The sequence below is a fragment of the Pseudopodoces humilis genome, chromosome 15, assembly GCF_049639895.1.
Source record: "Pseudopodoces humilis isolate 2021_Gansu_Grassland_sample_001 chromosome 15, ASM4963989v1, whole genome shotgun sequence".
Classification (NCBI taxonomy): domain Eukaryota; kingdom Metazoa; phylum Chordata; class Aves; order Passeriformes; family Paridae; genus Pseudopodoces; species Pseudopodoces humilis.
In genome coordinates this window covers 8,206,048-8,233,271 of record NC_142214.1, presented here as the reverse complement: position 1 = coordinate 8,233,271, position 27,224 = coordinate 8,206,048, and the positions used below count along the sequence as shown (strand labels likewise).

At 39.4% G+C, this 27,224-nt stretch overlaps 1 protein-coding gene across 1 annotated transcript; it reads left to right on the top strand.

Annotated features, from left to right (window-relative positions):
* Positions 1-377: 377 nt before the first annotated feature.
* RADX (RPA1 related single stranded DNA binding protein, X-linked) lies at positions 378-21,596 on the top strand. The gene is made up of 15 exons (XM_005526254.3): positions 378-929; positions 2,302-2,444; positions 3,177-3,369; positions 6,508-6,616; positions 6,747-6,838; positions 6,935-7,057; positions 8,162-8,269; positions 8,819-8,986; positions 9,480-9,640; positions 10,042-10,235; positions 11,260-11,328; positions 15,989-16,068; positions 16,530-16,823; positions 17,998-18,180; positions 18,597-21,596. The coding sequence occupies exons 1-15, from the start codon at positions 380-382 to the stop codon at positions 18,740-18,742; spliced, it is 2,613 nt and encodes an 870-aa protein (XP_005526311.2). The 5' UTR covers positions 378-379; the 3' UTR covers positions 18,743-21,596.
* The last annotated feature ends 5,628 nt before the right edge of the window (positions 21,597-27,224 follow it).

Here is a 27,224-nt window from a genome sequence, read left to right as displayed (position 1 = left end):
GCCCGAGCCCCGGGGCACCAACACAATGCCACGGCCACAATGCCACAGCCACGGGACGAGGGCGGCCGCGAGCCAGCACGGCCCGCCGCCACCTCTCCCACCGCTTCCCCGGGCCTCAGCTTCGTCCCTGCTCCCGACTGCAGCTGCTCCCCGGCCGCCGCTCTCCTGTCCCGCTGTCCCGGTATCCGTGTCCCGGTATCCGTGTCCCCGTGTCGCTGTCCCCGCCCCCGCCCCGGCCGTTGGCGGTTTGAACGGCGCGCGCGCACCCGCCCCGCCCCGCGCGCGCGCCATGACAGCGGGAGCTCGCGGCCGGCGCCGCCGGCCCCGGCAGCGCCCCGGGCCGCGGCTATCGCCCGGGAGGGGCGGCCAGGACGCTGCCATGCAGGACCCTACCCCGGAACGCGCCGAGGAGAGCCGGACGGCGGCTTCGGCGGAGGGCGGCGGGGCGTTCTGTCTGCCGAAGGTGTTTGAGGAGGTGCAAGGCTCCTCGCAGCTGAGCGCGGAGCCGCCGGCCGTGACGGTGGTGGCGGTGGAGCGGTACCTGGCGCAGGCGCCGCCCGCCGCTCCCCCCCGGTACTGGTACGACGTGACGCTCGCGGACGGCGCGCGCCGGCACCGCTGCCACCTCGCGCCGCGCCTCAACGGGCTCGTCCAGCGCGCGCGCCTGCGGGCGGGCACGCGCCTCCGCCTCACGCGCTGCTCGTATCGCTACGACGAGAAGCGCCTGAACCGCGGCTTCCTCTGCCTGGAGGGGCTGGAGCGGGCGGGGGGCACCGCCACCGCCGCCGCGGCCACCCCGCCCGACGGGCAGCGCCCGCTTCAGCCGCTCCGCGGGGATAATAGGCACTACCTGCCGCTCTGGAACAACGAGGATCCCTACGGAGACGTGTGGGTGCCGGACAGGCCCCCCGTGCAGGTGGACGTGGACGGTGAGCCCGGAGGACGCGGCTGTAGGGGTGCGGAGAGACGCCCTGAGGCGTCCCGGGGCACACAGAGGGAGGGGGCGGTGCCGTTGTTTGCCTTTTGTTGGGCGGCGGAGTTGGCGAAGGGTCGGGAGTACAAGTCCTATGAGGGGAGGCTGAGGGAGCTGGGGGGCTCAACCTGGAGGAGGCTCGGGGGTCCTTTTCGCTTTCTACCATCACCTGACGGGAGGGTGTAGCAGTTGGGTGGGGCTCGGGCTCTTCTCCCAGGCAACCAGCGGCAGTGCAAGGGCACATAGTCTTAAGTGAAGGTTTAGCTCGCACATTAGGAGGAATTCCTTCTCAGAAAGGATGATTGGACATTGAAACGGGCTGCCCAGGGAGGTGATAAAGTTACCCTGGAGGTGTTGAACACAAGACTGGCTGTGGCACTTGGTGCCACGGCCTGGTTGATAGGGTGGTGTTTGGTCATAGATTGGACTCGATGATTTTAGGCGTCTTTTCCTACCTGACTGATTCTGTGATTGCTCGTGCAGCTGGGCTGAGCACCCTGGTATCCTCTAGCTGTCTTTGGCCCCACTGGCAGTGTGCCACTTGTGTCACAGTTCACCTGCTGCTGTAGGAAAAACCTCTTCCCTAGGAGGATGGTGAGGCCCTGGCACAGGTTGCCCAGAGTTGCCAGCTTGTAGATGCTCTATCCCTGGGAGTATTGAAGACCAGCGTGGATGGGGCTCTGGGCAACCTGGCCTGGTGGAGCATGTCCCTCCCGTGGCAGAGTGTTGGAACGAGATAACCCCTTTGAAAACCCAACCCGTTCTGTGATTCTTTGTTGCTTTGAGGTTTTTAAACGGTATGAAACACTGGCTGAAAATATGTAGCTGTGGTGCTTGAGCCCAGTCGTCTGAGGTGTCAAAAACACTGGGTGCAGTAGTAGTGTCTTGGCTAGTCTGTTGAGCAGGATGCTCACACCTAAAAGCTGCCACCCCAAATGTGGTCAGTGTTGAGGGGCTCAGGCCATTCCATGAAGCCTGGTGAGGAGAGGGGTATAAGAGGACTTCTGCATGAGTGTGATGCCCTTGTAGGCTGACACCTGTGGTTTTTGTAAAAGCCCTTCTGCTCATCTGACAACATTTCTGAGTCATTTAAAATGTGTCATTGTTCTCAATTTAAAAAAAGAAAGCAAAACTATGCTGCATGCAGATAGTTCATAACAGAATTTATTGGTGAATGATACCGGCAAATGACCCTTTCTAAATGTTAAAAACATTAATACATGTCATATCCTTGCACTTTATGTTCGTGTTTATGTTCATGCAAACTTACACGTTCAATCATGAGTGCTCTTTTTTGGTCTTTTCTTTTCCCCTCCTTTTAACCTTAGTCTCCAAACTGACTAATCTTGGTCACCTGGAAATGACATGGAGAAGCAGAGTGCATTTCCATCCACTTCTTGTGAGAATCCTGCACAAATCTAGACTAAGGTACTATGGAAAACCAGAGAAAAAAATGGATATGCCTTATCAGGTAAAGAGGGATAAATGCATAGGTTAACACTCAAACAAATTGCTGTAGGATATTTGAAAATAATTTTTTCCATATAGTAAGCACATAAAGTTATTTTATAGCTATTTTATACGGAAAATGCTGCCTTTACAAAAATATTGAGCATTCTAGAGCAGGAAATGCTGAATTTTGTGATCATACATGTACAAACTTTAGTGGATGTGTTTTAGTTACTGAAGTTCATTTTAGCTGTTTGTGAAGAAAAAGATACTTTGAGGTGTTAGTATTTTAATAGCTTGGCATTTCTGGTCTCAATGCTTTGAAAGCTGGAGTTAGTATGTCCTGTCAAAAAAATAAAATATATTTAAATTATTTCTAGGCCCTGATTCTCTCATCTGGTGAATTTCAGATTATTTTACTGTAAAATTCTTAATTATTTTTCTAATATATTTAACTTGTGATATTTTTGTGTTGAACTTCTTAGAAAAGGAGACTGGAGGTGTGGTGGGTTAGTTTAAAAATCTTTTTTTTTACTGCTGAGTGATCTGCTCAGTTTCAAGTTCAGCATTTGCCCGGTTTAAAAACTGGGGATTTTTTTCAGCTCTAGAATTCAGTACAAGTTCTGGAACATCCTCTGTATCCATTTGTAATAGAAAAATCGTTTGAGTCAAGTACCTGGTGCATGATCCAAAGTAAATACATACCAGAATGATAATAAATAAGATTACTGTATATTGTCTCTTTTTTCTTCAGGCTTACTTTGAAGTTGCTGATGGCTCAGGCATGATGTCAATGGTTTTGTGGAATTCACTGTGTCCTGAATGGTATCACAGTATGAAGGTTGGCACAGTGCTCCTCCTTGCCAAGTACGCCATCAAAACCAGTTACCCGTTTAAAACACACCCCACCCCGGGGGATTCACAGATGAAGAGATTTGCTACAATTGGTTAAGTATTGCAGAAACCTATTTTGAATCGATGAAATACAGCTTTGCAAAGTAGTTCTCCATAGAAATAAAATAGAAAGTGGTCCATTGATGAGACTAATTGATAAGGTGTAAATCCTTTACTAGTGCCTCTGAAAGGTGTCTGAGCATCCAGTTTCTTGCTGTTCCCCGTTGATATTGAACAATATCTACAAAGTTTACTGCTACAATTAGTTAAAACCTTTATTTAAAAAATAAAGAAATAAAAAAAAGAATCCCTGGTATCGGGAACTGAGATTACAAAGATAGGCCTCTGGTAATGAATTTTCATCGGATTCTACTTCCTGCTTTATAATACACATATCACTTGTACACTGCTCACACCTTTTTCCAGGTCATTGAAGGACATTATCACCTCATCTGACTTTAGATTTTAGTGTATACTGTCAAGCCCAGAGTATCTGCACAGCTCCACAGAATAAAAAGTTGCATTTTTCATTGTTGCATCAAAATTCAAAAGTTGCATCAAAGTGTTGAAAGAGCATCACCGTGGGAGTGTGTGTATGAAGACTATTCCTAGGCTATGAAAAAGCATTTTCTTACTTGCCAGTTGTTTAGTGTGGCAGATACTCAAAGGAGCTATACTACAAAAATACAAGTCCTGCAATATAACAGTAATGGCCTCTTCAAACTGGGTTTGATCAACTTTGGGTTAGTACAGGTTGCCCAGAGTTGCTCCTCCTTCACTCTATATGAACTCTTTCCCATTTTGTGCTTTTCAACTTAGAATGAAATGACAGGCAACATTCAAATTAATTCTTGAAACATATGCATGTTGGTGAAGGGTGATGTATGTATAACTTACTAACAATGATAGTTTCCTAATGGAGTTGCTACGGTGCACAAAAATAAGCAATGTTTTCACTGCCAGAAGCAAAATTTCCCTGACTGATAAATATTTGCATTAAAACCAGATCTCACTGTCTGAAGTATTTGTGATGACTTGGCAGGAGACAGAAATGTTTAGCCAGGAATGGAAGTTTGTGAGGGAAAGTGATGACAATTACAAGCCAACCCTGAAAACAATTACAATTGCCACAAAACCTTTCTATGCAAAGAAGACAGAATAACATATGCCATCTGAGGTGACTTTCTCTATGGGTAATTATCTCTGCATTTTCATGGCCTTAATCACTCTGCACATCTGATTTCTGACAAGTGTAATTGGGGCAGAAGTGGGAACAAAGAGATCAAAATGGCCAATTCAGCTACTGGGCTGTAAAGGGTAATAGCTGTGTAATGGAAGAACTAGAAGTCATTCTATTGAAAAGTGCCACAGTGCACAGATAAGCTGAAGAATCTGTAAATCTTTGGTTCATACAAAAGTATATACAGAACCCCAGTTCTTTGCACAAAGCTGAGAATTTTGTCTTAATATGAATTCACATGATCCCATGATCCATGGATGGATGGTATATGTTTGATAGGAAGAGAGTCACAAGAGAACAGTATATCCAAAAAAAAAATCTAGAGCACTTGTAACATGGATTTTGTGCAACTTGCATTGCAGGAGCATTGGGGTTTTTTTTGTTCAGATGAAATTTATTACCTCACGAAGTATCTCTGTATATGCCCAATGTGGGGCAATATTTCAGGTTTCAATTACACTGAATCACTTATGTAACAATTACTTTTTTTTTTTTTTTTTCAATTTGTAATTTCATTGAATCCCAACTTTCCAGTGTGTTCTTAGAACCATTCAACTGCAAATCTTGTACAATGTATCTGGAGAGTTATCAAGTCCCCAGTGTTAAAGGGTTTCCAAATTGAGAATCCTGCAAGGTGCTACACTTTAGGCGCATCCCTGGACTTCTGTGGAGAGAGCTCTGCATTGCTGGCCCCTGTTTGCAGCTGCAGCATTGTGGGACTTGCTGAGAGGTGTCGTTTCACAATCTAAAACCTTTGCAGCTTAGTGCTAATGTCATGAATTCTACTGCCAGGCAGTGTGCACGTTTCAGTTTCACACTGAATTTGTGTGGCGCTGATGACAGCCTGGACTCACCTCAGCTCCTGACTCATCCCAGGGTATAATCCTGACCTGAGTGTATGACTTTCATCTAATCTCAAAATAATGAAACAATTGAGAGATAGTTTTGATGCATGGGAAAGTTTTGTTTCAGGAATTTTCTGAGCAATACTGTCCTAAAAGACCATATGCAAAACCACAATTGTCCTCCAAATATGTTTCTAGAAAGCAGAAGCCTAGTGAATATTCCTAACTAGAGGGTCTGACTTGAAATAGAACACCTTCGTAATGTTGCACTTCCAGGCTGAGGCACCAGATATAATTATGTAAACAGTTGTATTCATTATTTATATCTACCTAATTACTTTTCTGGATGCATTATTTGAATAATCCCTTACTCAAAACCAAGAAACTTCATCAGAATCTGTGTTTTATATACCAGCAAGATTTGTCATGAGATCATAGAGTGCTGCCTTGTATAGTCTAGAAGCTGAAGCCCTTCTTCCTGTATTTTTTAATCTGGTTGAAGAACACTTTGCTTGCCCCAGTGTTCCACCATGTTTATAATTTAGCATCTAAACAGTCTGATTAATAAATTAAAATTTTCAGGTGCTATAGAGTAGGCATGAGAAGACCTTTTGTTTTCCTCCATGGCCATGGTATATTTGTATCCTATTAATAATTACCTGAACTGGCATCAAATATGGAAATTCTCTTGGGCTAGTTCTGTTTTACTTTGATGTCTGCACATCAGTTTCAGACCTTACCCACATTTGACAACAAAGCTAGTGTAAAAAATACTTTGGTATCTAATCAGTATGGTTGGATTTGTTCCTGTTAAAATACTGTCTGGATTGGACTACTTGGCTCATGTAAACAGTTGGAAAGTTTAACATTACTCGGATGATAAAATTGCTTTGTTGTATGTGAATTCCTTACTTTATACTGATGAAAATCTGAACTCGGATAAACTAATAATTTCACAAAGTTGAAATATTTAAGAAACTTCTAATGTTTTTTTAATGGGTTATTGTTAATTTTGTAATTTTTTATTATTATTATTATAACAACAATGATGATTATATAATTTGTATTCATGCCATAAATGTCACTTACTTTTCTTTCTTTGTCAGAAATTAGCCTTAATGTTCGAGATCCTCCTACTGAAATAAGTATTATTCCAGAAGAAATGGTTAAGCCAGAGTGGGGATTACCTGAAGTTAAATATAGGTTTATCACAAGGTAAAATAGAATTTTGTTGGTTATCAAGCTGGAATTTAAACTGCACTACTTTACAGTGAATGTTAATTGGAAATGGTTTTTGCAAAGTTTCTGAGAAAGCTTACCCAGCTTTCTTCTACTTTGGTTTTAGGTCGGAACTGGATGACTTACCGCACAATCATTCCTGTGATGTTATTGGTCTTGTGACGTTTGTAGGAAGGGCTGAGCGAGCCAGAAAAAGAGGTTTTTCTATAAATATGACTTTCAGGATTTATCAAATAGTTTCTAAATTTCTAAGTAAATGCTTATATATTTTTCTTAATATTTGTTTATATATAGAACACAGTGAAGACTTCTGGCTGTATCGCTGGGCACATGCCATTGACGGGACCTCAGACCAACCGTTCATACTGGAATTGTTTGCAACTTCTCAGCCAGATGTGTTTGAGCGTATTCATCCAAGTATTCAGCTCTCTATTATACTTACTAATAATTATTTACAATGTTTTTCTGGTTCATTGTGAATTTCTAATCCTGAGATTAGTTGTCATTGAATAAAAAAATGCCACGATTATCTCCTCAAGCAGAAGATAGTTGATCAGAAATTAAAATTTAGGTATAAAAAACAGTTTAAATATTTGAAACCCTTACAAATTGCAGTCTGTCAGTTAGATGGACAGCTGGGCCTGGGGCTCCTCTGAAATCCTTCATTTCAGATGTTTCTATTAAGCACCTGGGCAGCATCTCTTGCATCAGAGGCAATTAAAGGCAGCAGCTGGTCAAATCTCTTGCTCCTCTTGACCTGTAAATACCGTTTTTTTAATAGACAGGAATAATTTAAGAGGATTGAATGAAGATAGAGGTGAAAGTGGAAAAGCTTAATTTCTTTGAACCAGTGTTTTTTGCCCAAGCAGCAATCATCACCCAGCTGTGTTAGTTATCACACATGAGCTAAGAATAATACATTTCAAACTAGGGAATCCTTAATGAAGGATTTTAAAAGAGCTTTAAATATTTCTTCTCGCCTTCTTTCTCTTTTCCTCCAAGCACTGATCCTTTTTTTAACACTGCTTGGTGTTGATATGCATTTTTTATATCATTTTATGCAGCACCAGCTGCACAGTCCTGCTAAGATTATGGCTGCATTCATCTTGAGTGTTCTGGGATAGTGTGAGAGAATGACATTCCAGTGTTAAACTGAGATACTAACAAAAGAGTGAGTTTGAGCTTTGTTTAGAAGTTTTACAGTAGCTTGCAATAATTTCTCTTGATTTTATACTTTTTATCCTTAAGAAACACATCCATCTAAGTCCAATATTTGTACTATTTGTTTCAATGATATCCTCATGTTTTAGTTGTAATATCTATGCTGAAATTAAATTGAAGATGTCCATATTGTAATTTATAATGGAGACTCAAAACATACATAAAACATTTGTAGGGTCAAGAACTAAATTGTCTTGTTCAGAGTACTTAAAATTAATCCAGTGTATATCAGTCTTGCCATTCTAAAATCAGTGAACTGTCAGGAAAAAAAAAAAATGAAGGTTTTTTTTTTTTCTGCAGTGACATACTTGGTGTGTACACAGATGAGAGTGATCCAGGGCCTCACTGAGAATCCTTCCAGGACAGTTTACCTTACAACTTCAAATGAAAGTCAAATATTCATTACAGGTAACTTAAACTAGTTCTAGTTTTTTTTCTATTTCTTTGGAAAGGGTGTTTTCATTTTACAGCAAAATTATCAGTGCGGACTATGAGGTAATAATGAAACCACTGCATGAAAGAAGAAGGCAAATGGGATTCTTGTGAGGCATTAAAATGGCTTAATCTTGTGAAAAGTATTTCTAGGTTAAGACATACATTTTACTAATTCTTTCAGGCTGTTAATCTTTTGATAGGGTAGCAATGGTGATTACCATTTACTTAAAACATTAAAAAACACTTGAAGCTTTCCTATTCTAGAAGCTTTATTGCTAGTTGTTTTTTTCTGTTATTTAATGTTTGTCTGATTTTCAGTGTCAAATGCAAGTGTAGTCAGGGAATTCAAGGTACTCATTTTATGAAACACTCTTGACAAAAAATAAAAGACTCTTTTATACTCTCTAGTCAAGATTTTCTCAATTTGTTTTTTTCTAGGTAGTGTTCAGGAAAGTTTCAAAATGGCAACAAATTTCAGTAACCTGCTTTGGTTTTGATACCTGATTATTTTTGTGTTAAAAGGGTGGCACAAGGGCCAGCCATACACCAAGGATGCCAAAGTTAAAAGCTTCATTCAGTGGATGAAATCGCAAAGTGAAGCTGATCAAATAAAGAAAACTGTCATCGGTGGCTATTACCCTTTTCCACGACCTCCTGATAGCTTTTTGAAATATTGTAAAAACAACGAAGGTATTATATGTCAAATATCTGTAAGATTTATGGCCTTTTTCAGTCAGTCTTAATCCAAGAAAAACTCCCTTTCATGACTAAATGTTTAATAGGCTAAATCCTCATCTCACAGAAACTACCACACCATTAGCTGCAGGAGAATTGTAGAAGCTGACATGAGCTACGCATATACCCAGCAGTTTTACTCCGAATATTCTCCTAAATCAAAATTTTAAAAAGTTATTCTGAAGGGTACATTGAACTGGAAGTTTCACCTGAAACAGAAATTGTGGTGTCTGATAATGAATACTAACAGATGCTTGTGAGCTATAAAAGTTTATTGTTTTAATTATTTTCTATGTGATGTGGAAAACCAAAAGATTTAGAATTCTTTAAAATCATAACTTTAAATCAATTTAATATTTAGTAAAAAAAAAATCTTTTTAGTCTTGTGTTCAGAGATTTTGGTATTATATTTCTCTAAAACATGATTCTGGAAATTTCTTTTTTGCAGTTGAGTCAGTTTTGAAACCCATAGCTGAAATAGGGAAAGAGATTGAAGACCTGCACTACAGAGAACACAAGCGAATTGCTGTTCAGGGAATAATCAGTGCCATAAGATACAAAAGCTGTAATGATGCAGCTGAAGAAGCTCCAGGAGGGGAACTTGTCCAGGTGTGTGAGAATTAATGCCAGAGCAGCTATGATTGTCATTTGAATGGAGAATTTTGCATTTGAATTCAGAAGCTAGTTACATTGTCTCTTAATCTGATTTTTGAGAACAAAATTTTAAAAAGCAAAGATTCAGTGCTTCTCTGAAAGTATTTTGGCAATCCTCTGTAAAACTTGTGTTTAAAAGTTACTGGTTTGACTGATAACCTGATGTAAATTGGAGCGTGGGAGAGTCAACTGCTGCAACATGCTCACTTGTCACTTTCTAGACAGAATTTACCTTACTAAATTAGAAGATAATTTCTGCTAGATGTAAGGTCACTGTCAGAAATTTGCAGGTTTTTGTGTTGGAAGAAATAGCTTTAAGTGCATTGAAAGTCTTAAATAATTAACTTTTGCTGCAGAAGGATACTTCTCTGTGTCTTGGAAATTCTTCTGTGTCCAAAGAAGACTGTGTTGACAAGGGAAAAAATGAAGAAGTTAAGTCTTTTCTGGGGCCACCCTGTACTCCTGAAGAGCATCAGCACCAAGCTCTGCTGTCAAAGGGGAGTTCAGTCAAGAGAAAGACAACACGCAGATTCAGAAGAGATGCACAACAGTAAGCTCTCTTCATAAATATGTGGTGGTTCTTCTAAAAAGTGTTTTCAGAAATTAGGCTGGAGCCTGGGCTGTAGAAATTACTTAAGGTTTTAAAAGCATATATAGTTGAATCTTTAAAATGTAGCTATGTACTTTTCCTAGGCTCAGGTGATGACAATTATACTGTTCATGCTAATGAAGGATTAACTAAAGTAGGCTTGCATTGCTCTCCTCTGATTAATATTTATACTACTTTGTTGTTAAGCTCACAGATTTGAAATAAAAGTAGTTAATACTTGAACCAGATGTAGTTTAGTGACATAGCTGTGGAGCAAACAACAGTTACGGTGGTGTGAGGAAATCAGATTTCTTGACTGAAAATGCAGAATCAGGTATACCTGTTCCTTAATTTCAAACACCTTATTTTTGATTTCTGGGAAATGGGATGTACTGGATGTACCTGTAACTTGCTGTCAGAAAGGAAAGTAGATGGTGGTCATGTGCTAACCTAAGGGTTCAAAATGTAATTTTTCTGATACAACTGTGTTAGATCCAGGAGTAAAGTAACTGTTTGCATAAGACTGCCCTTTGTTGCAACACATGTAAAATCTATTACACCCCTACTCACTATTCAGAGTCTGGTGTGTACATTGACAGATGGAAGTTTGAAAAGTCAGGGCAGTCACATCTGGTTTTTTTGCAGTGGATTTCTCATACTATAAAGGGTATATTTTTCTTCTTTTCTTTTCACATCCCTAAGTCATAATGTGTGAAGAGAGTGGATATTTAGAATATTTTGAGGGGAAATGAAATAAAATATAATTAGGATTGAAATAAAATTGAATATTAATAAAGCCTCAGTAAATAGAAGTTCTGTCTTGGCAGTGTTATAGCAAACTTAGTGGATTCTGTTCTATATGAAAACTTCAGCATTTGAATGTCTTAGTTTAGTTCTGCCTGAAAGAAAAACATCAAAGTCCCTTGCTTTGTGAATTTCCATCTAAATAGATACTGAAAAATAATGGTGAATTTCCTACTTTAAGGGGAGGTACTTCTGTTAGTCCTGGGTCATCTTACTCCTATTTTACGCGGACTGTAAGAAGAAAACTTGGGTAAGTCATGTGAAATGAATTGTGTTGAATAATTGCAATAATCAAGCAAAAATACTCTGAGTAAAAATTTTACAGATTGGGATTCTCTAAGGAATTAAAATGAAGGAGCAGATCTGGGTAGAGTTTCATGTTTTCTATTCACTCATCTACACCAACTCTAAATATATCTGAATCATATTTTTGAGTGTGTTATTAAACATATTACATTGCTACTACTACTGCTAAGGGAATATATAATAATAGAGGTTCATCATGGTAATTAATGGATTTTCTGGTGGTGGCTGAGCTGTACATTTTTCTTGATGCTACAGAGGTGTAAGTGTAGTTGCCCTGGAAAGCCACTCCCCTGGCTCCTTTCACTCCCCAACACTCAGTTATTACATAACTCAGTTTGGATCCAGAGAAGGTGGGTTCTTTTTGAAGTCCAGATAAGAATTTCAAATCCAGAGCCCTGTCAAGTCTGCAACCTAGTGAAATAACTACAAAAGGGAGATTATTAATAAAACGGAATGAGTGCTTTCATTTGTTAACCAGGGGCTACAAGCTACTTTCCTTTGTGCATGTTGTTTAAGGGCCATAAATTCTTGTCACTTGTTCCAGACAGAAAATGAGCAGCTTGAAAGTTTGAACTCCTTGGTGTCAGTAATTTAAGATGTTCGCATATTTTGGCAGTGATCTGGATTTGTGTCATCACTACATATATGGCTCAGTTGCCTTTTTGGCTTACTTTTGACATCTCTTCCTTTTCCCCCCTAAATCCAAGGATCATGGTGCTAGGAATAGGGCAACGGTGGTAATGAGGGAGCTGATCAAAGTTGTTGACCATTCTGCCAGTATTGCCTCCCTACAAGCGTGCCTATTTTCTTGAAACACATTTATTGGAAGCTGATTTGCAACAGCTTTTTCTTTGGGATAAACAAGGCTCTTTTGAATCCACATGTCTGTTGTTTCCTAGTCCTTTTGGTAAAAACTGCATTTCTAGGAGAAATGGTTACCTGACTTTGCAGCTGGTTCATTAGGAGTCACCTGGCTTTAAGGTCACAGTTCTGCAGATGGTGCAGGAGTTTGCAGAGACTTGTGGAACAAATCCATAGGAAAATCAAGGTTTTCCTTAACTGTAAGGAATTCTGTTTTCTTTTGCTTGCTGAGAAATGTTCCACTTTTTCCAGGGTGGGGTGGGAGGAGAGAAAGAATTTTTCTCCCCATTTCTTGTAGGTGAAGCCAGAAGTTAAGGCATGTTTACTTTGTTCTCTGCTTTTCTCAATCTGCTACTCTCCTCGCTACCTGTGTGTCCACTCTATGCCATTAGTGCTAGAACCCCAGCTAAAGGAGGAGAAAGTCTCTGTTGGATTATGGAAAGCTGTTTCACTCTATAAAATTAAAAGGTAACTCATGTATTTCTGTAACTAACTATAGAATTGTGCTGAATTCTCCAGATTGCCAAAGGAAAATAGAAAGTTTGCTGACATACTTTAAAATTGCATTGTTTTCTATTCCTTAGATGTAGCAGAATGTCAGCTCTCACTGAAATACTTCAATACGTTCATGAAATAACAACAGTAGTTTTAACAAACTTCACATATTTCACAGAATATTCTGGGTTGGAAGGGGCCCACAAGAATAATAGAGTCCAATAGTAGAGATTGTTTTAAAATACATATTCTAACTTAAAATATTCTGCATCGAGTTTTTTGTATGTTATTTTCAGTACATGTTTGCATTTTTGGGTTTTTTAAGCAGTAAGAGCTTATTTTGAGGCTTTTTATTGACAGCTATAGTTCCTGCATTTCTGAGGTAGCTTACCTGATTTTTAAGGGTTTCAGAAAAAACAAAGAAACTGGGTAATTTAGTAGTATTGTTGATATTTACATCCTTGCTAGTAAAGACCGTCCACATAATGGTACTTCAAAGCATTTAATGTACTCCAAAGTAATTTAATTTATAGAGAATGAAGTGATTATGAATGAGGAAAGATCAGGAATTTCAGAAAGGATTATTTTTATGTGAAAGTAAAAAAAACACAGTAGTTTTCTTGGAATTTTAATCTTTGTAAATTTAGCATGTAACCATGGAATTGCTGAGCTACATGCTCCCACTCCATACTGCTTGAAATGAACTTGTTTGCATGCTTCTATCCTTGCAGTTTCACTTTTGTATTATTTTGTCACGTGGACCCTTTTGTCCTTTTCCCTTCCCATGGATGTGACAGCTAGAGAATGGGGACTATAATATAGGGAAATTCATCTTGAGGTTTGTATGACCAAAAGTTTCACAGCACATGATGTTTCCTTCACAACCCTTTTCCACATAAATCAGAATTTGTCAGGGAGAAATCAGTAGATACCAAAAATCAATTTGTGTAGACACGTCTAGTTATCATAAAAGGCTGTTTGGTCTCTCTGTTACTTGCTGTGGTAGATGTGTTTACCACAATGGTGTCAGAACAGTTAGTTAATTTCAAACCATTCTATAAAATAAGTTTTACCAGTTTTATCAGTTGAGTGCTATGTTTTGTTGTGTTGTTTTGAGGCACTTTACTTCCTTGCATTGTTTGGACATAGTTGTGAGTCATAACTATTTTTTTTCTTAATTTCATTTATCACATTTAGTCCTAGCGCTTAGAAAATAGGTGTGAAGCATGGGACATGCTTATTTTCCCAAGAGTTTCTGAAAATACTGATCTGCCGTATATTTTGATTGATGTTATTTTCAATGACAACGCTTTAAAGTAAAATGATTTGCAAGTTGAATATCAATGTATCTGAAAATAATGGAGAAAGGCTTTTTCGCAAATGGGCATCTGTGAAAAAGGGAGGCCTGCAGAGTGCAAGCTGGAAACAGCAAATCTGGCAGGGCCCAAGTTCTCCTAAAGCTGGCATGCATAAAATAGGCTGTGGGTGTTTTGGTGTACAGCAGCAGGAGCACACTGCTGTAAGTGGAAGGATTTGGGTGGCCTCAGGTGCATTGCAGACACGGTGGTTCACAAGGGAGCACTTGGCCTGTGTGTAGAGACAAGTAGTTTCCCTTACAAGCTTGGCTCAAGTCAGGCTGTTCACACACCTGACACAAAGCAGGCCTGGAGGAATAATGTGTTGGGCAGGTAGAAATTATTCAAGCTACAGATCTGTGAAAGAAGTGGGGAAAAATCGTGACAAGTTTTTTTCATATTTTCCTGAGGCTCTGCTTGCTTTCAATCAGAGCCCATTCACTTCCAAAACTAGACAACTTAAAAATAAAAAACCCATGACATCCACTTTCCATGATATCAACTTGTCAGCAGTATGACTTGGTTTAATCCTGTGCCTTAATGAGGAGAGAAGTTGGCGTGTATCTAACTTGACTCGTTGGTTTCTGAGCAAGCCTTTCTTAACATTGCTGGGGTTTCATTTTTTGACAGGTCCAAAGCTCAAAAATAAAAATTAATTTTAAAAAAATTAATTGCACAGGTTGTACTGCTTAAGCAAGGATTCTTTTGTGCCTAGATTTGGACATTATAAGCAGGTCACTTCAGTGATGATATAGCCATGATGGGAGTGCATTTTGTAAAATATACTTTCATACTCATAACGCACAGAGTATTTTCCTTTTATCTTTCCACTAGATACTATTTTAGATGTTTTCCATTTGTTATGAAATGTTGACGTGAAATTTTCAAGATACACCCTAGTATAAAATAGAAAAAAAATATTTAAAAACCTGCGAATCTTTATGAAATACAGTATGGTCCACTAAACAGCATCAAATCTTTGATTCCATTTTTACTGTGTCAGTATCTTGTAGTTATTATTAACTACTTTGATAGTCTAGAAGTTTAATGGTACCTTAACAAAGTCTTACCTGTTGCAGTTGTTTGTGATGCAAGATAATCAAGATAGTCCTTTCCCTAAGTTTTTTCAGACATCATGGTGAGTTTTATTCTAATAAGAGGAACGGATCAAAGAAGAAAGGAATAAATGGGGCTAAGAGCTTACATTACCGTGTTTGCTTGCAGAGTACCTCTTATGTTACCCTCCTGCATAATCTCATAGGTAATTTATTAGAGATTGATAAAGAATAGTTTCTTACCATTAATTCAAAACTTTATGGTTAAAAAAATAAAGTATTTACAAATATCTAGTTTGGTTGATTGAACTGATCATTACAACAGGACAGTATGTCCACAGGAAAATAGAGATTTGGCATTTCTGTCATTTTGGATTCCGGAGTGGTGACATGGCTCTATTCATGCTGTGTTTCTGGGTGCTGAAGGGGATGATAGGACAGTGCAGCCGCATGCTGAGCACCAGATTTTTGCCATCGAGTCACCTGTTGGTCACTTGTGGTGTTTGGCTGTGTCACACGTGGTATTTCCGCCAGCTGCCGGTAGAGGGCAGCAGACACCGGGCTGTGAGTGTAAAACCCTTCCTCATCCGTTTCCCAAAGCCAGGAATCGGGCAGGGCTAGTCCTGAGCTCTGCTAAGCTGATTACTGAGCACAGGGGATCTCGTTGTGTCAAGCTGCTGTATGAAACTCTCACAATAAGGTATCAGCTCATTCGCTTGAGCTCATATCATTTATCACTAGAAGTCTGTCTTTTGCTGCAAGGAGTTTGAGGTTAATTAGGTTTATGATAAATAACTGTATATATATTTGTACACACACTATAACTTTCTTTTTATAGCTTAGATGAATATCAACATGGACATTCTGTGCAAGATAAAAATGGACAGGCTGTGTCAGACAGTTTGCAATGCTGCACAGGTATGTTGCAAATAGTTGTTATATTAATCTTAGGAGGTTTCAGACTGTTTCTTTTCTTCAGAAAGAAGATATCAAAACAAATATATCTTTATAACCTCTGTTAAGACAGTTCCTCTGTATATCTGGCTGCATCAGTTCTGGGGAGCCACTGTAGCAATGTATCATCAATGTCATTCTACTCAGTGTTCCCTGCTGTGTCTAGGGAAGGCTGAAAGCACAGCATTAGATTGTTTCCCATTACGGGCAATAAATTTTCAGTATATCTTTGTAGAAGTTTTCAGTTAGTTTAGTATCTCAGAAGCTCTTAATGGCATAAGACCTCACATTTTCTCTTGACCCTTTTAATTTTTGCCACGTCTTCATAATTGAAATGTTCTAATGAAAATTATTTCTTACTTAACAGAAGAGTGATACAATTATATAAGCATATAAGGAACTATATATTTCTGTGCTTATAACAGATCAAGAAGAAGTGAGTAATATACCTGAAACTGAAGAGACCGGAAGAACTTGTGATTCCTGGCAGAGTGACCTGTGGGCACAAGTGAAAGACAAGTTAATGAATTATTTTCATCACAGCAAAATCTTCCCAGAAAGTATCCCATGTAAATTTGATTATGTGCACAAAGACTTACTTATGCAACAGTACAACCTTCATGCATCAGTGCACCAGCCAATAGAAGCCAGGACAGATAAAAACATCAATGAGTTTAAAAGTGCTAATGGCCTTGGGTATTATGAAGTGACAGTTCTGGGTAAGTAGCTTGCCTTGTAAAAAAAGTTAAGCAAGAGCAGTGTAAGTTCATCAGAAACTGAATGGATTTCTCTAAAAGAATCAGTTGATTCTGAGTATTTCCTGAGGTTTGAAAAATTACTGACATTTTAGATTTTTGTCAGAGTCCTCATTTAGGGTCATTTTTGTTCTCATTAAACATACCTTTCAATGAAATGCCTGAATATCTTGTTTCTAGTATCAATTTTCTTACCATTTCAGTTTTTGGTACAGTCTTACAAGTGTTATTTGAAGAATATGTGTAGTTCTTAAACAATTGATTATTTCAATCAGGTCTTGTTCACTATTTCAACCTGATGTAATCAGGAAAATTATTTAATTGCATTTGTCAGCTGACTTGCTGCTAGAGAGGTGTTTATCAGAAACAAATTAGTGTTCATAAAAGGAAAAAGACAACTATAAATGCTTCTTTTAAGCACTATTCTCATTGAGTTGTTTTTTTCATACTGTTGCTCCTAATGTGCCTTCTTACCATGGCAGAAAATGAAAGGCTGTATTTTAACTGCGCTCATTAACTGCTCCATGCTGCTTCTGGTTAACATAAAGTGTCAATTGATTGATTTTTATTTATTAAAATATAAATATGGAAGTTGATGTGTATCTGTTTGCTAGCTTTATTGAGGGTTATTAAGTTTGATTTTGTTTTCCCATTAAAAGGAGATAGAAATTGCTCGTGTTAAGTTCCCATCATTTAAAAGTTTTCATTATCTGCTAAGGGACATTTGCAGAGAAGCTGTTTGAACATTTGAAGTCATTAGAATCCTGGTACAGACAATACAATATTGAAGATGAAAGTAGCACTGCATTGCACACTTTACTGGTTGTAAAGTTAATTTCTCTGCCTTTGCAGATAAAGCTAAAAGGAGAATGAAACAGCTTCCAAGATTTAATGTTTTCTGATCTATCAGCATTGTTAGACTTAAACCATAGTATTTCATAACATATAAATTTGAATGTGTTTGTGTATAATCCTATATAGAAACACATTTTTAGACATTAAATATTAAGTAATGGACAAAGAAAATGTAAATAAAAAACAGTGCAGTTTTGTTCAAAAAAAAGAGAAGTGGTGCACAGAGTTGCTGATGGGGTGAAAACTAAGTTTTCTGCTAACAGAAAATACTTTTCTTCAACAGGTATAAACCATGACATAGCAATAGATGTTGCTTTTCTTCCTCTGTTTTGCCCTGACAATCCCCACTTATTTCAACTAGAAGACATTCAGAATGATACATTATTGTCCTGTATGAGTTGTATCTCTGCATGCCAGCAGAAGGCCACCAGCAGTGAGAGGCTTTGTGACACATTTCCTCTTTCAGGTGAGGCTGCCTTTCACTGATGTTACTCATTTATCATTTCTTGGTTTATCTTTCAGTGCAAGAGTTAATCCTCTGTAGAAATCTCTGGTGTAGGTCAGACACTGTTCACCTCTTCAGTCAAAGAGGTGTGAATTCTATTTCACCATTTTTAGAAAATTGCTGTAATACTGAGCTTCCAAGGCAGTTTTTGCTGGAGCTAGTCTCATCCTCTGGAGACAGTATTTTAATATCCAAATTGCAAACTCATATCTAATTCTGATGTTGTCATTTCTAGTGGTGGAATTTACGAATAAAACGAAGGAAGGTTGAACGTATGCACATACTGTACAGAAAACATTATCAGTTCTGTACACCTTTTTATTGTGTACAGAGTATACAGCAAATACCTTTTAAAACCACCTTTCCTTAACTTCTAGATGAACTTGTAAAAGCAGCGAAGGAGCTTGATGGCAAACATGTTATCTGCATCTTGGACATCTGTCACTTGGGGGATGATAACGTGGAAGTCTTTCTGAGCAAAATCTACAAGACAGTGGACTCAGGTGTGCTGGATCCAGTGTAATTTAATTTTCAAATGTATATTGTTCAAAAAGAGGGTAATAAAATTGCTGTAACTTGAATATACCCTCTACACATTGCACTTTTCTAGAACTAGCAGACACAAATACAAAATCATGACTCTTAGGGCAGTTGTAATTGTCATCCATGTAACTGGGAAGGACAATTGTAACCTTTATTTTTCAGTCTTGAAATAGATTAGACAATGTCTTGGTCACTGATGTTCAAGAAGGATGAATGGGCAGTACAGTGAGCTGATCATTTGACAGGATACCAAGGAGTAAAAGTGATTGTCCGCTGTCTTTCTTTGCCTGTGGACAAACATATGTATGGAAATGTATATATCTGGGTGAGAACTGAGAAGACAGGCAAGCTTTACTAATATTTAAGGCAGTGTTTGCAGAAGAATTAATGGACTGTGATAAAAATTTAGCCTGGAAATTAGAATAATCCTGAGGTTTGTTCTGTAATGATCTTTCTAAGTGAATGTTGCCAGAGGCAGCCTGACTGCTTTTTAGGCTTGAAACTTACTGTAAAAGGGATTAAATACCATGGTGCCTTAGTACCATGATCCAGGAAACCACTTTCAGTTCTTTTCACCTGAGCAAGGTCAGGTGCTATGTTTTTATGTCTGCTTTTGTACATGCAGTGTAAGGTAGTGAGTTTAGCATCCAAACATTTTTAATGGATTTTATTTGTTAATAAGAGTAATTAAATATTTTTTTAAAGAATTTTTTTATTGGAACTTGCTTCTAGGGAGCAATTTTTCACTTGCAAAAATTGCAAAAGCAGAAAAACTGTCTTTAAGATGTGTTAGTTGTGGCAGGATATACAGTTTGCCACATCATTTCTAGGTGTGTTCTGAGTACATGAAGGAGTTCAGCAACTACAAGAAGCTGCTACTTCCACAAGAGGAAAAGAATGGAAAATTCTGTCAACTTTTTGCCTGCACTAAGGAGCAACTGGCTCCTGCTGGTCCAGAATCAAGTAGCATGTTTTTCTCCCATGTTAAAAAGCCTCAAATCACTTAAAGAATTGGATTCTTACTAAATTATTTTCAAGCAGGAGGAGCTAATTGCAATTTGACTACTTGTCCATTTGAAATGCTGCTCTCAATTAAATTCTTTGAGAAGAAAGAATTACGGAGACTTGTCAGGTAAATTGTACCATTATTGACCAAAGCTCACAGAGTTAATTTATAGGAACAGATATATTCTTAGGCACATTTTAGCAGCCTGTTGGTAAGTGGAGATTACCACTTTCAACTAGTAGCTCACTTGTCTGCCCTGGGGGCAGTGGACTTTGCCCCTGAGTACTTAAAAGTCTGTGCCCTCTCTTCAGTTAAATGTAATTTGACTGAGAAATGTAATTGATTCTGTTACATACAAGTTCACAGGCAACTTCAGATAAAGGTAATGAAAGTAATAAAATTATTGTGTCTTTCTAGTGTAGTTTACAGTTTAAAAATATATTAATTTAACTTAAATTGTACTAGGACTAAAAGTCAACTAAATGTGACTGAATTGTATCTATTTGTTATGAATTGGAAGTATTAATTCTGGAGCAATGTTTGTCAACTCAAGCCTTTCAGAGTACCCACAGAAGGCAAAATGAAAAGATATCAACACAAGAAGAACAGGGTGTTGCTTGCAGTGTTATTTGTGTGATTGTGCTGCTTGTGGGTATGTGAAGGTGAGAGGCCATTGCTCTGGTGCAAGAACCACACAGCACTGTGTTCCAAACTGAGCCATGCTGACTGTGTCAGCCAGTGTTTTTATTTACATATACTTCAGATCGAAGTCTAATTTTAATGAAACAGTTCTTTCTTAAGGCAGTTTTTTAAAGAATTACCTTTGTACAAAAGGACTGATGTGATCTGATACTATCACAGAGCCACAGTGGTGAGATGGTCTAGACACCTCCCTCCATCCCATGCCATAGAAATGCTGCCAAAAGCTGTTTGTGGCGTCGCACTGCTTAGTACACTTTAAGCATTAAACATTAAACATTTCATCCTAGATGTTAGGACTTCCTAACTCTAAAATAAATGTCAGAATGATGTGGAATATAGATAATGTCTTTAAAATGCTAAAGGATATAATTTGATTTTACTCAAGTTTGAAATTTTTCATAGCAGAAGCTGGAAGGAGAGATATTTACTCTTGCAGAATGGGGTGCCACAAGCACAGGCACAAGTGTGCAGCTGGTGAATATCCAATGACTGTAGTAGGCTTGAAATTTTACTCTGGATCAGTCTGTAAAGTCACCATCCTGCTGAACTTAATATGTGGAGTTCAGTGGCTGAAGTGCTGCTGTGATCTATCATTCTGCCTGTCTCCCTCCTCCCTGCCAATCCAGCACTGTCAGACTGGAGCAGAGGTCTTCTCTGCAAAGAAACCACTTGCTGTTTTACTTCATTTGGTGTTTATTAGCACAAGTGTAAAACCAGTGTATTTTTGATCTTGAGTCTGTCAAAACATGTTAGTTTTCCTGTGTTATGCTAAGATAGAAAGTCATTACTCCAGCAAAATATCATAGGGATCAACTTTCTTGCTGCTGTGTATTGCTACTGCTGAGGATAAAATACTATCAGAGCACATTTGTTTACTGTGCAACGTGTACCTAACTAAAGAACTGTACTCTAAAACCTTACATGTGCATGTTTCTGTATTTTCAGCATTAATTTCAAAGAATGGGAGAAGGTAGAACATATGTAGTTAGTGGTATTTTTGAGTGTATAAAAGTTGCTAAGTCATAGATCCTAAAGATAATATTAATTTTGAATTAATGTGATATAGAAGTTGTGTGACACTGAAAGTCAGTGAATATAAATAAATGAATTAATATATATAAACATCTTGGATTGTTTCTTTCCATTTATTTCCTTTTTACTTCTTGTAAGTTGTTTTGATTTTCCAAGAATCTTCTCCATACTCATGTATAAAGTTTTCAAGAAACTTTAAAGGAGAATTAGGCCGAACTTCTGTCAACATCTGTGCCACCAATTGCAGCTTCTCTTGGCTTTCACCACAGTGTGCAGCATGAGTTTTGAGGAAAAAGGGGGTGTGTTTGTCCCTTCTTTCCCCCAGAACTGGGGCTGAACCCCAGGCTGGGCAGAGCAGGATAGTAGCAAATTCCTTGGCTGCTTATCAGCTGAATGGGCTGGGAATGCCACAGCTGTGTGTGCTCTGGACATGCTGGCATCACAGCCCTTCCTGGAAACCTGCAGGAAGGGAAAGAGCTTGGACAAGATCTGCTCTGCACTAGTGACAAAGCTCTCAGCTGCTTCCCCAGCCCAGGCTGCATTTTACATTTCCTCAAGAGGATGGAACTCTGTACAGCAGCTGAATAAGCTCTGAGCTCTGCAAACTACACCTCTGTCACCCAAGTAGAGACATCTGCTAAAGCCAGTGTTACTGACATCCACAAATCCTCATGGACTACCCAGCTGCTGTGTCTGTTCACAGCTCTGGAAGTTGTGTGAATGAAGTGAACACTACAAAACTTACAGGCATCAAGAGGAGTTTCTATACAGCTTTGGCACTTGTATGAGCACAACAGCATCCTGAACCTTCTGATAGTGTACTATTTAGGAGTGACTGTGCCACCTTGAGAGCTCTCTTGACAGGGGAAAGCTGCATGTTGGAAAGGGGTTGAGGAGCAGCCAGCCTCTGCCTCCCTAACCTCCTACCAGGCACATTAGGTAGAGAAATGAGGCCAAAGGAAGAGTCTGGCTTGGGCAGTAAACAATAAAGGCTGTCTTGTCTGTGCTGTAATCTGTGGCTGCTATCTGGGTCAGTACTGATGACTTTCATTTGCCCTGAGTGTGCCCTTTCTCTGCTCTCACCCCACTGGGAATGGGGCCCTGAACTGCAGCTTCTGATAGGGCTGAGGGCCAGAAAGCCATAGGCTCAACCAAGGCCTGATTGACCTGAGCCAAAACACACTGCAAGGGGGTCTGACAACACTACTAAAGGAAGATGAACTACAGGCTCAAGACCAGATGGGAAAGGTCAGAATATGCTGCTGTGAAGTCTGGTGTAGCAAATTTTTGGTTTTAGTCTTTTCAAAAAAGATTATCTCTAACCAGAGAAAATTAACAAGCAAATACATTTAGACAAACAGGCTGGAGAACAATCAGATAATGTGGATGTCTTCAGGTGGGCAGGGCTTTATTAATTCTGCAGCACATAATAATATGAACACTGATATGACCTGGAATGTGGGCAGTCTGCCCACAAAGAAACAGAAAACAAATCTAAATTCCAAAGGACAAATATAATATTGTCTTCAGAAAGGAAGCTTCCAAGGAATTACTGGTCCATTTGTCCAACTTTTCTTCCTAAAGTGACTGGAATTTTTTTAATCCCTGTTTTGCATTTTTACAACCATCAAGGACAGCTTGTGCCAAACTAGTCTAGTTTCCCTTTTTTACAGACCTAACATAAGAGGCGACACCCTCCTAAATCAGTTTGAGGAAATCCAAGTTAAGTACGAAGATAGATATGCAGCTATCAAAAAAAAAAACCCAAAAGCAGCTCCTTAAGAGCACTTGACTGCCCAGCAGGACAACAAATGTTGCTGCTCTGCAGCAATCTGTCAGGGCAGCAGCTTTATTCAGCATTTTAAACCATCTGACCATCTGGAAGATGACCCTCTGTGGATTATACCCAAGGAAGAATGGTTGGAAGGATGTTCAGGGACACAATTATAAGTATAAAAAATTGTAGCAGATTTCCAAAGCAACACAAATGACAAAAATGCGGTCCAATAAAGTCATCAAAAGCAGTCCCCTTAGGCTGGAGAAAGGGATTTTTGCACTGAGGAGGGACTGAGAAGGCAGCAGTGATACTGAAAAGACCAGAAATCATAGAAAGCCGTGAACTGAGGTGCAGCTCCACAGCAAAGCTGCTGCCACAGAAAGCAGCAGCTATGATTTCTGCATGAAGATGGGGAAGAGAGGCCTGACAGCCAAACAATGTAATTGTTCTGGTGGTTTGGGGATGATGCAGTCTGGCTTCAAGGGCAACACTTTATAATAAAGAACAAGTGATTTAGACAACGAGATGAAGATTCAGGCCTTTTCTTCTTTTTTTTCTTTTTTTCTTTTTTTTTTTCTTCGAAGGAGAAAAGAGCAGGGACAGAATTTGATGGCATGATCAAAGTGCAAACAATGTTCTGGTGAGAGGAGGACAAAGGAAAAAGCAACTTAATTTGCAGTAAAATTCAGCAGGTCATTTGTTGGGGGAGTGTTTGAATTAAGGAGAAAACACCAGTGAGACAATCTGAGAGTATTTGGGAGACTCTCTAGAAGAAGTTTTTTTACAAGTTTGACAAATTACCACTCAGCAGAAGCAAACATGGCAGGGAATGCCCTGACAACTCTTCCAGCCCTACCCAAGCTTTAATAAATGGATGATCAGTATAATTTTTTCATATAGCACATTGTTGTGGTGCATCTGTGTTCTTTATGTTGTAAATATTATGTTCCCTTCAGTTGGTATGCTCTGTCATACCTGAGTTCAGTTGGCTTGCCCCAAGTTGTACCTTGTCAGTCACCTGCCAATCCTTGTTACTCCCCTGCCTCCTTACCCAGGATGTCCTCTGTCCCCTCCTTGGGGTATCAATCCGGTATTATGCCTTCCCCCTTGAGTGTAAATCAATCCCAGTCCCTGTTCCAGTGAGTTCCCATCAATCCTCCCTTGTACCAACCCTTTGGAATTTCCCTAAACCATGACATCCCAGTGGATTGTTCACCTGCTTGGCAGTTTGGGTTCCCTCCCTGTGTTTCTCCGTTTGTTGGAACTTTGTGAATCCCATCTTCTGTACCTCCCTTATTTCTCCCTGATTTGCCAAGAGATTGTAACCAGCCCCTGGACCTTCCCCATATATAATCCCTTGCACCCTTGTTCTCTGCTCTTTGCCCCTGACCCCTTGGGGCAATAAACCTGTTCCTGGAACCCGTACAAAGAGGCTCCTCAATCCTTGCCTTCACACAGCTCTGACTGCTATAATGTGCTGTGGAGCAATAGCTCAGAGCTGCACTCCAGGGCATCCTGCTCCTGGAGCGTGTCCCATTCTCAGAGTGCTGGTGATGAGCCAGCCTGGGACTCCTGCACCGTGTCAGCACGTGAACAAAAGAACTACTGTTACACACCTAATAGAATGGCCCAGTGTTCCCAAGGATTTAGAAACAGGATTTTTACTCCAAACCAAGCTCAGACATGGTCCTTGAAATCCCACAGGCAGAAAGGCAGATGCCATTCTCTTTCTGCCTGGTATGTTGCTAGCATTTCTACCTTTTATTCCTCCTAGTTAAAGAGATAACAAAGTGTTGTATGCAAGAAAAGCACTGTGAAAGCCAGCTGTGGAAAAATGTCAACTAATGGTGCAGCCTGAGTACCTGCCAATTTAAGGCAAGGTTTTCTACAGCTGAATATTCTCCTAGAACATGACAGGGTGTGACATTAAAACTAAATAGCCATACCTGAATAGCTTTCCCTGTAGCTGATTTTGACATTTGAAGGACCAGGAGTTTCACACCTTTTAAGAGTACCTTGCTGGCATTTTATGTTTCCACACTGACATTTTGTGTGAAGAAAGGAAACTAGTGAGGCTAAAAAGGGTTTGAAGTACAGGAGGCAGAAAGGCTCCAACAGGAAAACAAGCTAATTTTGGCACTCTCTGCCATTTAAAAAAATAAATAAATAAAATTAAAATCAGTGTATTTTGTTTCTATTGCTACAGCTAAGCAGGTTAAGAAGTGGCAGTGACATGCCAAATTGTCTTAAATAGAGCTCAGTTCTGGTGTTTCAGAGCAGAGAACTTTGAGACAGAAATTGCTGATATCGATTTCAGTAGATCACTAGGACAGCATGCCCATTGCACAACCTAATTTTTTGCCACCATGGAGCACATATTTAGTTGGATTTGTGTTTTGGTTTTTTTTTTGTTTGTTTCTCACAGAAGATGTAGGGGCTGCTCTACTTTTAAAGCATTAGCTTAACTCCTGGTTCAAGCTGCTCCTAACATTTGATCTAGCTTTGCAAATTTTGCCTGGGATTCCAAAAAGTGACAGCGCCTGAGCTTAACAAAACATCTTTCTTGATAAGCTTTTAATCTCATCATGCATTTAGCCAAATAAACTATTTTATTAAGCTGTTTGAGCCAAATTAAATAGAGGGAAACTGATATAACAGGCTAAGAACATGATTACTGGAAATCCTGGTTAACTGGAAAGTTATCTTTTTGTAGCTGCTTTGTGTAAGAATCATCAAAATAATTGCAGTATTTTAGCAAAAGCCAAACAAGGAGCAGAAACTATTACTAGGATACACTGGCTGGTTTTCGGCTCTGTGGTGACAGCAGCAATTTTCTTTCCCCACCAAATGATTACCTTCAGAAAGCTAGTTGGTAATAATCCAAGAATGGCCATAGAAGGGGTGCTTCAGTGATAAACACCACAAGGTTTACAAACAAAGAGAAACTACTTCATTAACCTAACCAGCATGTTGGAAAAACAGATTGAAAAAACCAACCCCAAAATACCCCTGTAAGTCATCAACAAGCTTTCAGGCTCTTACATGCTACAAACCTGAGACAGTTTCCGGACCTGAAAGAAAGTTTTTCTTCCCTCTGCCACCCACCCAAAGCCACATTGCTTTGCTGCGGTAACAGAGTGGATTTAGTTACATCATGTGATCTGAGCCTCCTGCTATCACCTTGACTCAACAGCTTGCAAGAAGTTCATCCAAATAGAGAGATTTTAATCTGGTTTTGCATTTGGATTTTCAGTATTACCTAGAAGCTGCATTTCTACAGCTGGCAATGCAACCCGTGGGGCTTGCTCCCCTAAAACATATTTTGCAAATATTGTTTAAAACTGAAGTGTTTGGGGATCATCTTGATGAACCTTCAGTAGCCCAGCAGAATTGCTCCTCCCAGTCCCACTTTGCCTGTTCCTGGGCCTGTAGATCTGAGCTGCTGCCCAACAATGGCATTTGGGTGAGAAGGAGGGAGGGAGGTTTCTGCAACTTCCTGACCATATCTGGACTTCCACCCCCCTACTCACCTACATCCTGTTCTTGCCAGTGAGTGTAAAACCCTCCAAAACAAAAAATTCATTCTGTTCTTTTAATGGTTTTAATAATGAAAAAACCCAAACATTTCCTTTCCAAAGGAAATTCTGAGTACTTAAAGTTCCAGCTCAGAAATAAGTTTATTGAATACTTTCCAGTGAATGGAAATACCCAACCTGTGAATAGTTCTACCCAGTAAGCACTGAAACACTATGGCTTACACTTCAGTGTGTTCCTCTAGAAATTCTTCCAACTGTCATTCCTTAACCAAAAAAAAAAAAATTAACAACAACAAAAAAAATTCAATTTCTCAGTGATGCCAAATACAGAAAGCTTAGCTTATTTAACAGAATGTATCAAACTAGGAAAAGGTCACTTGTGAGGAGTGATTAAAATCATTGTTAGTCA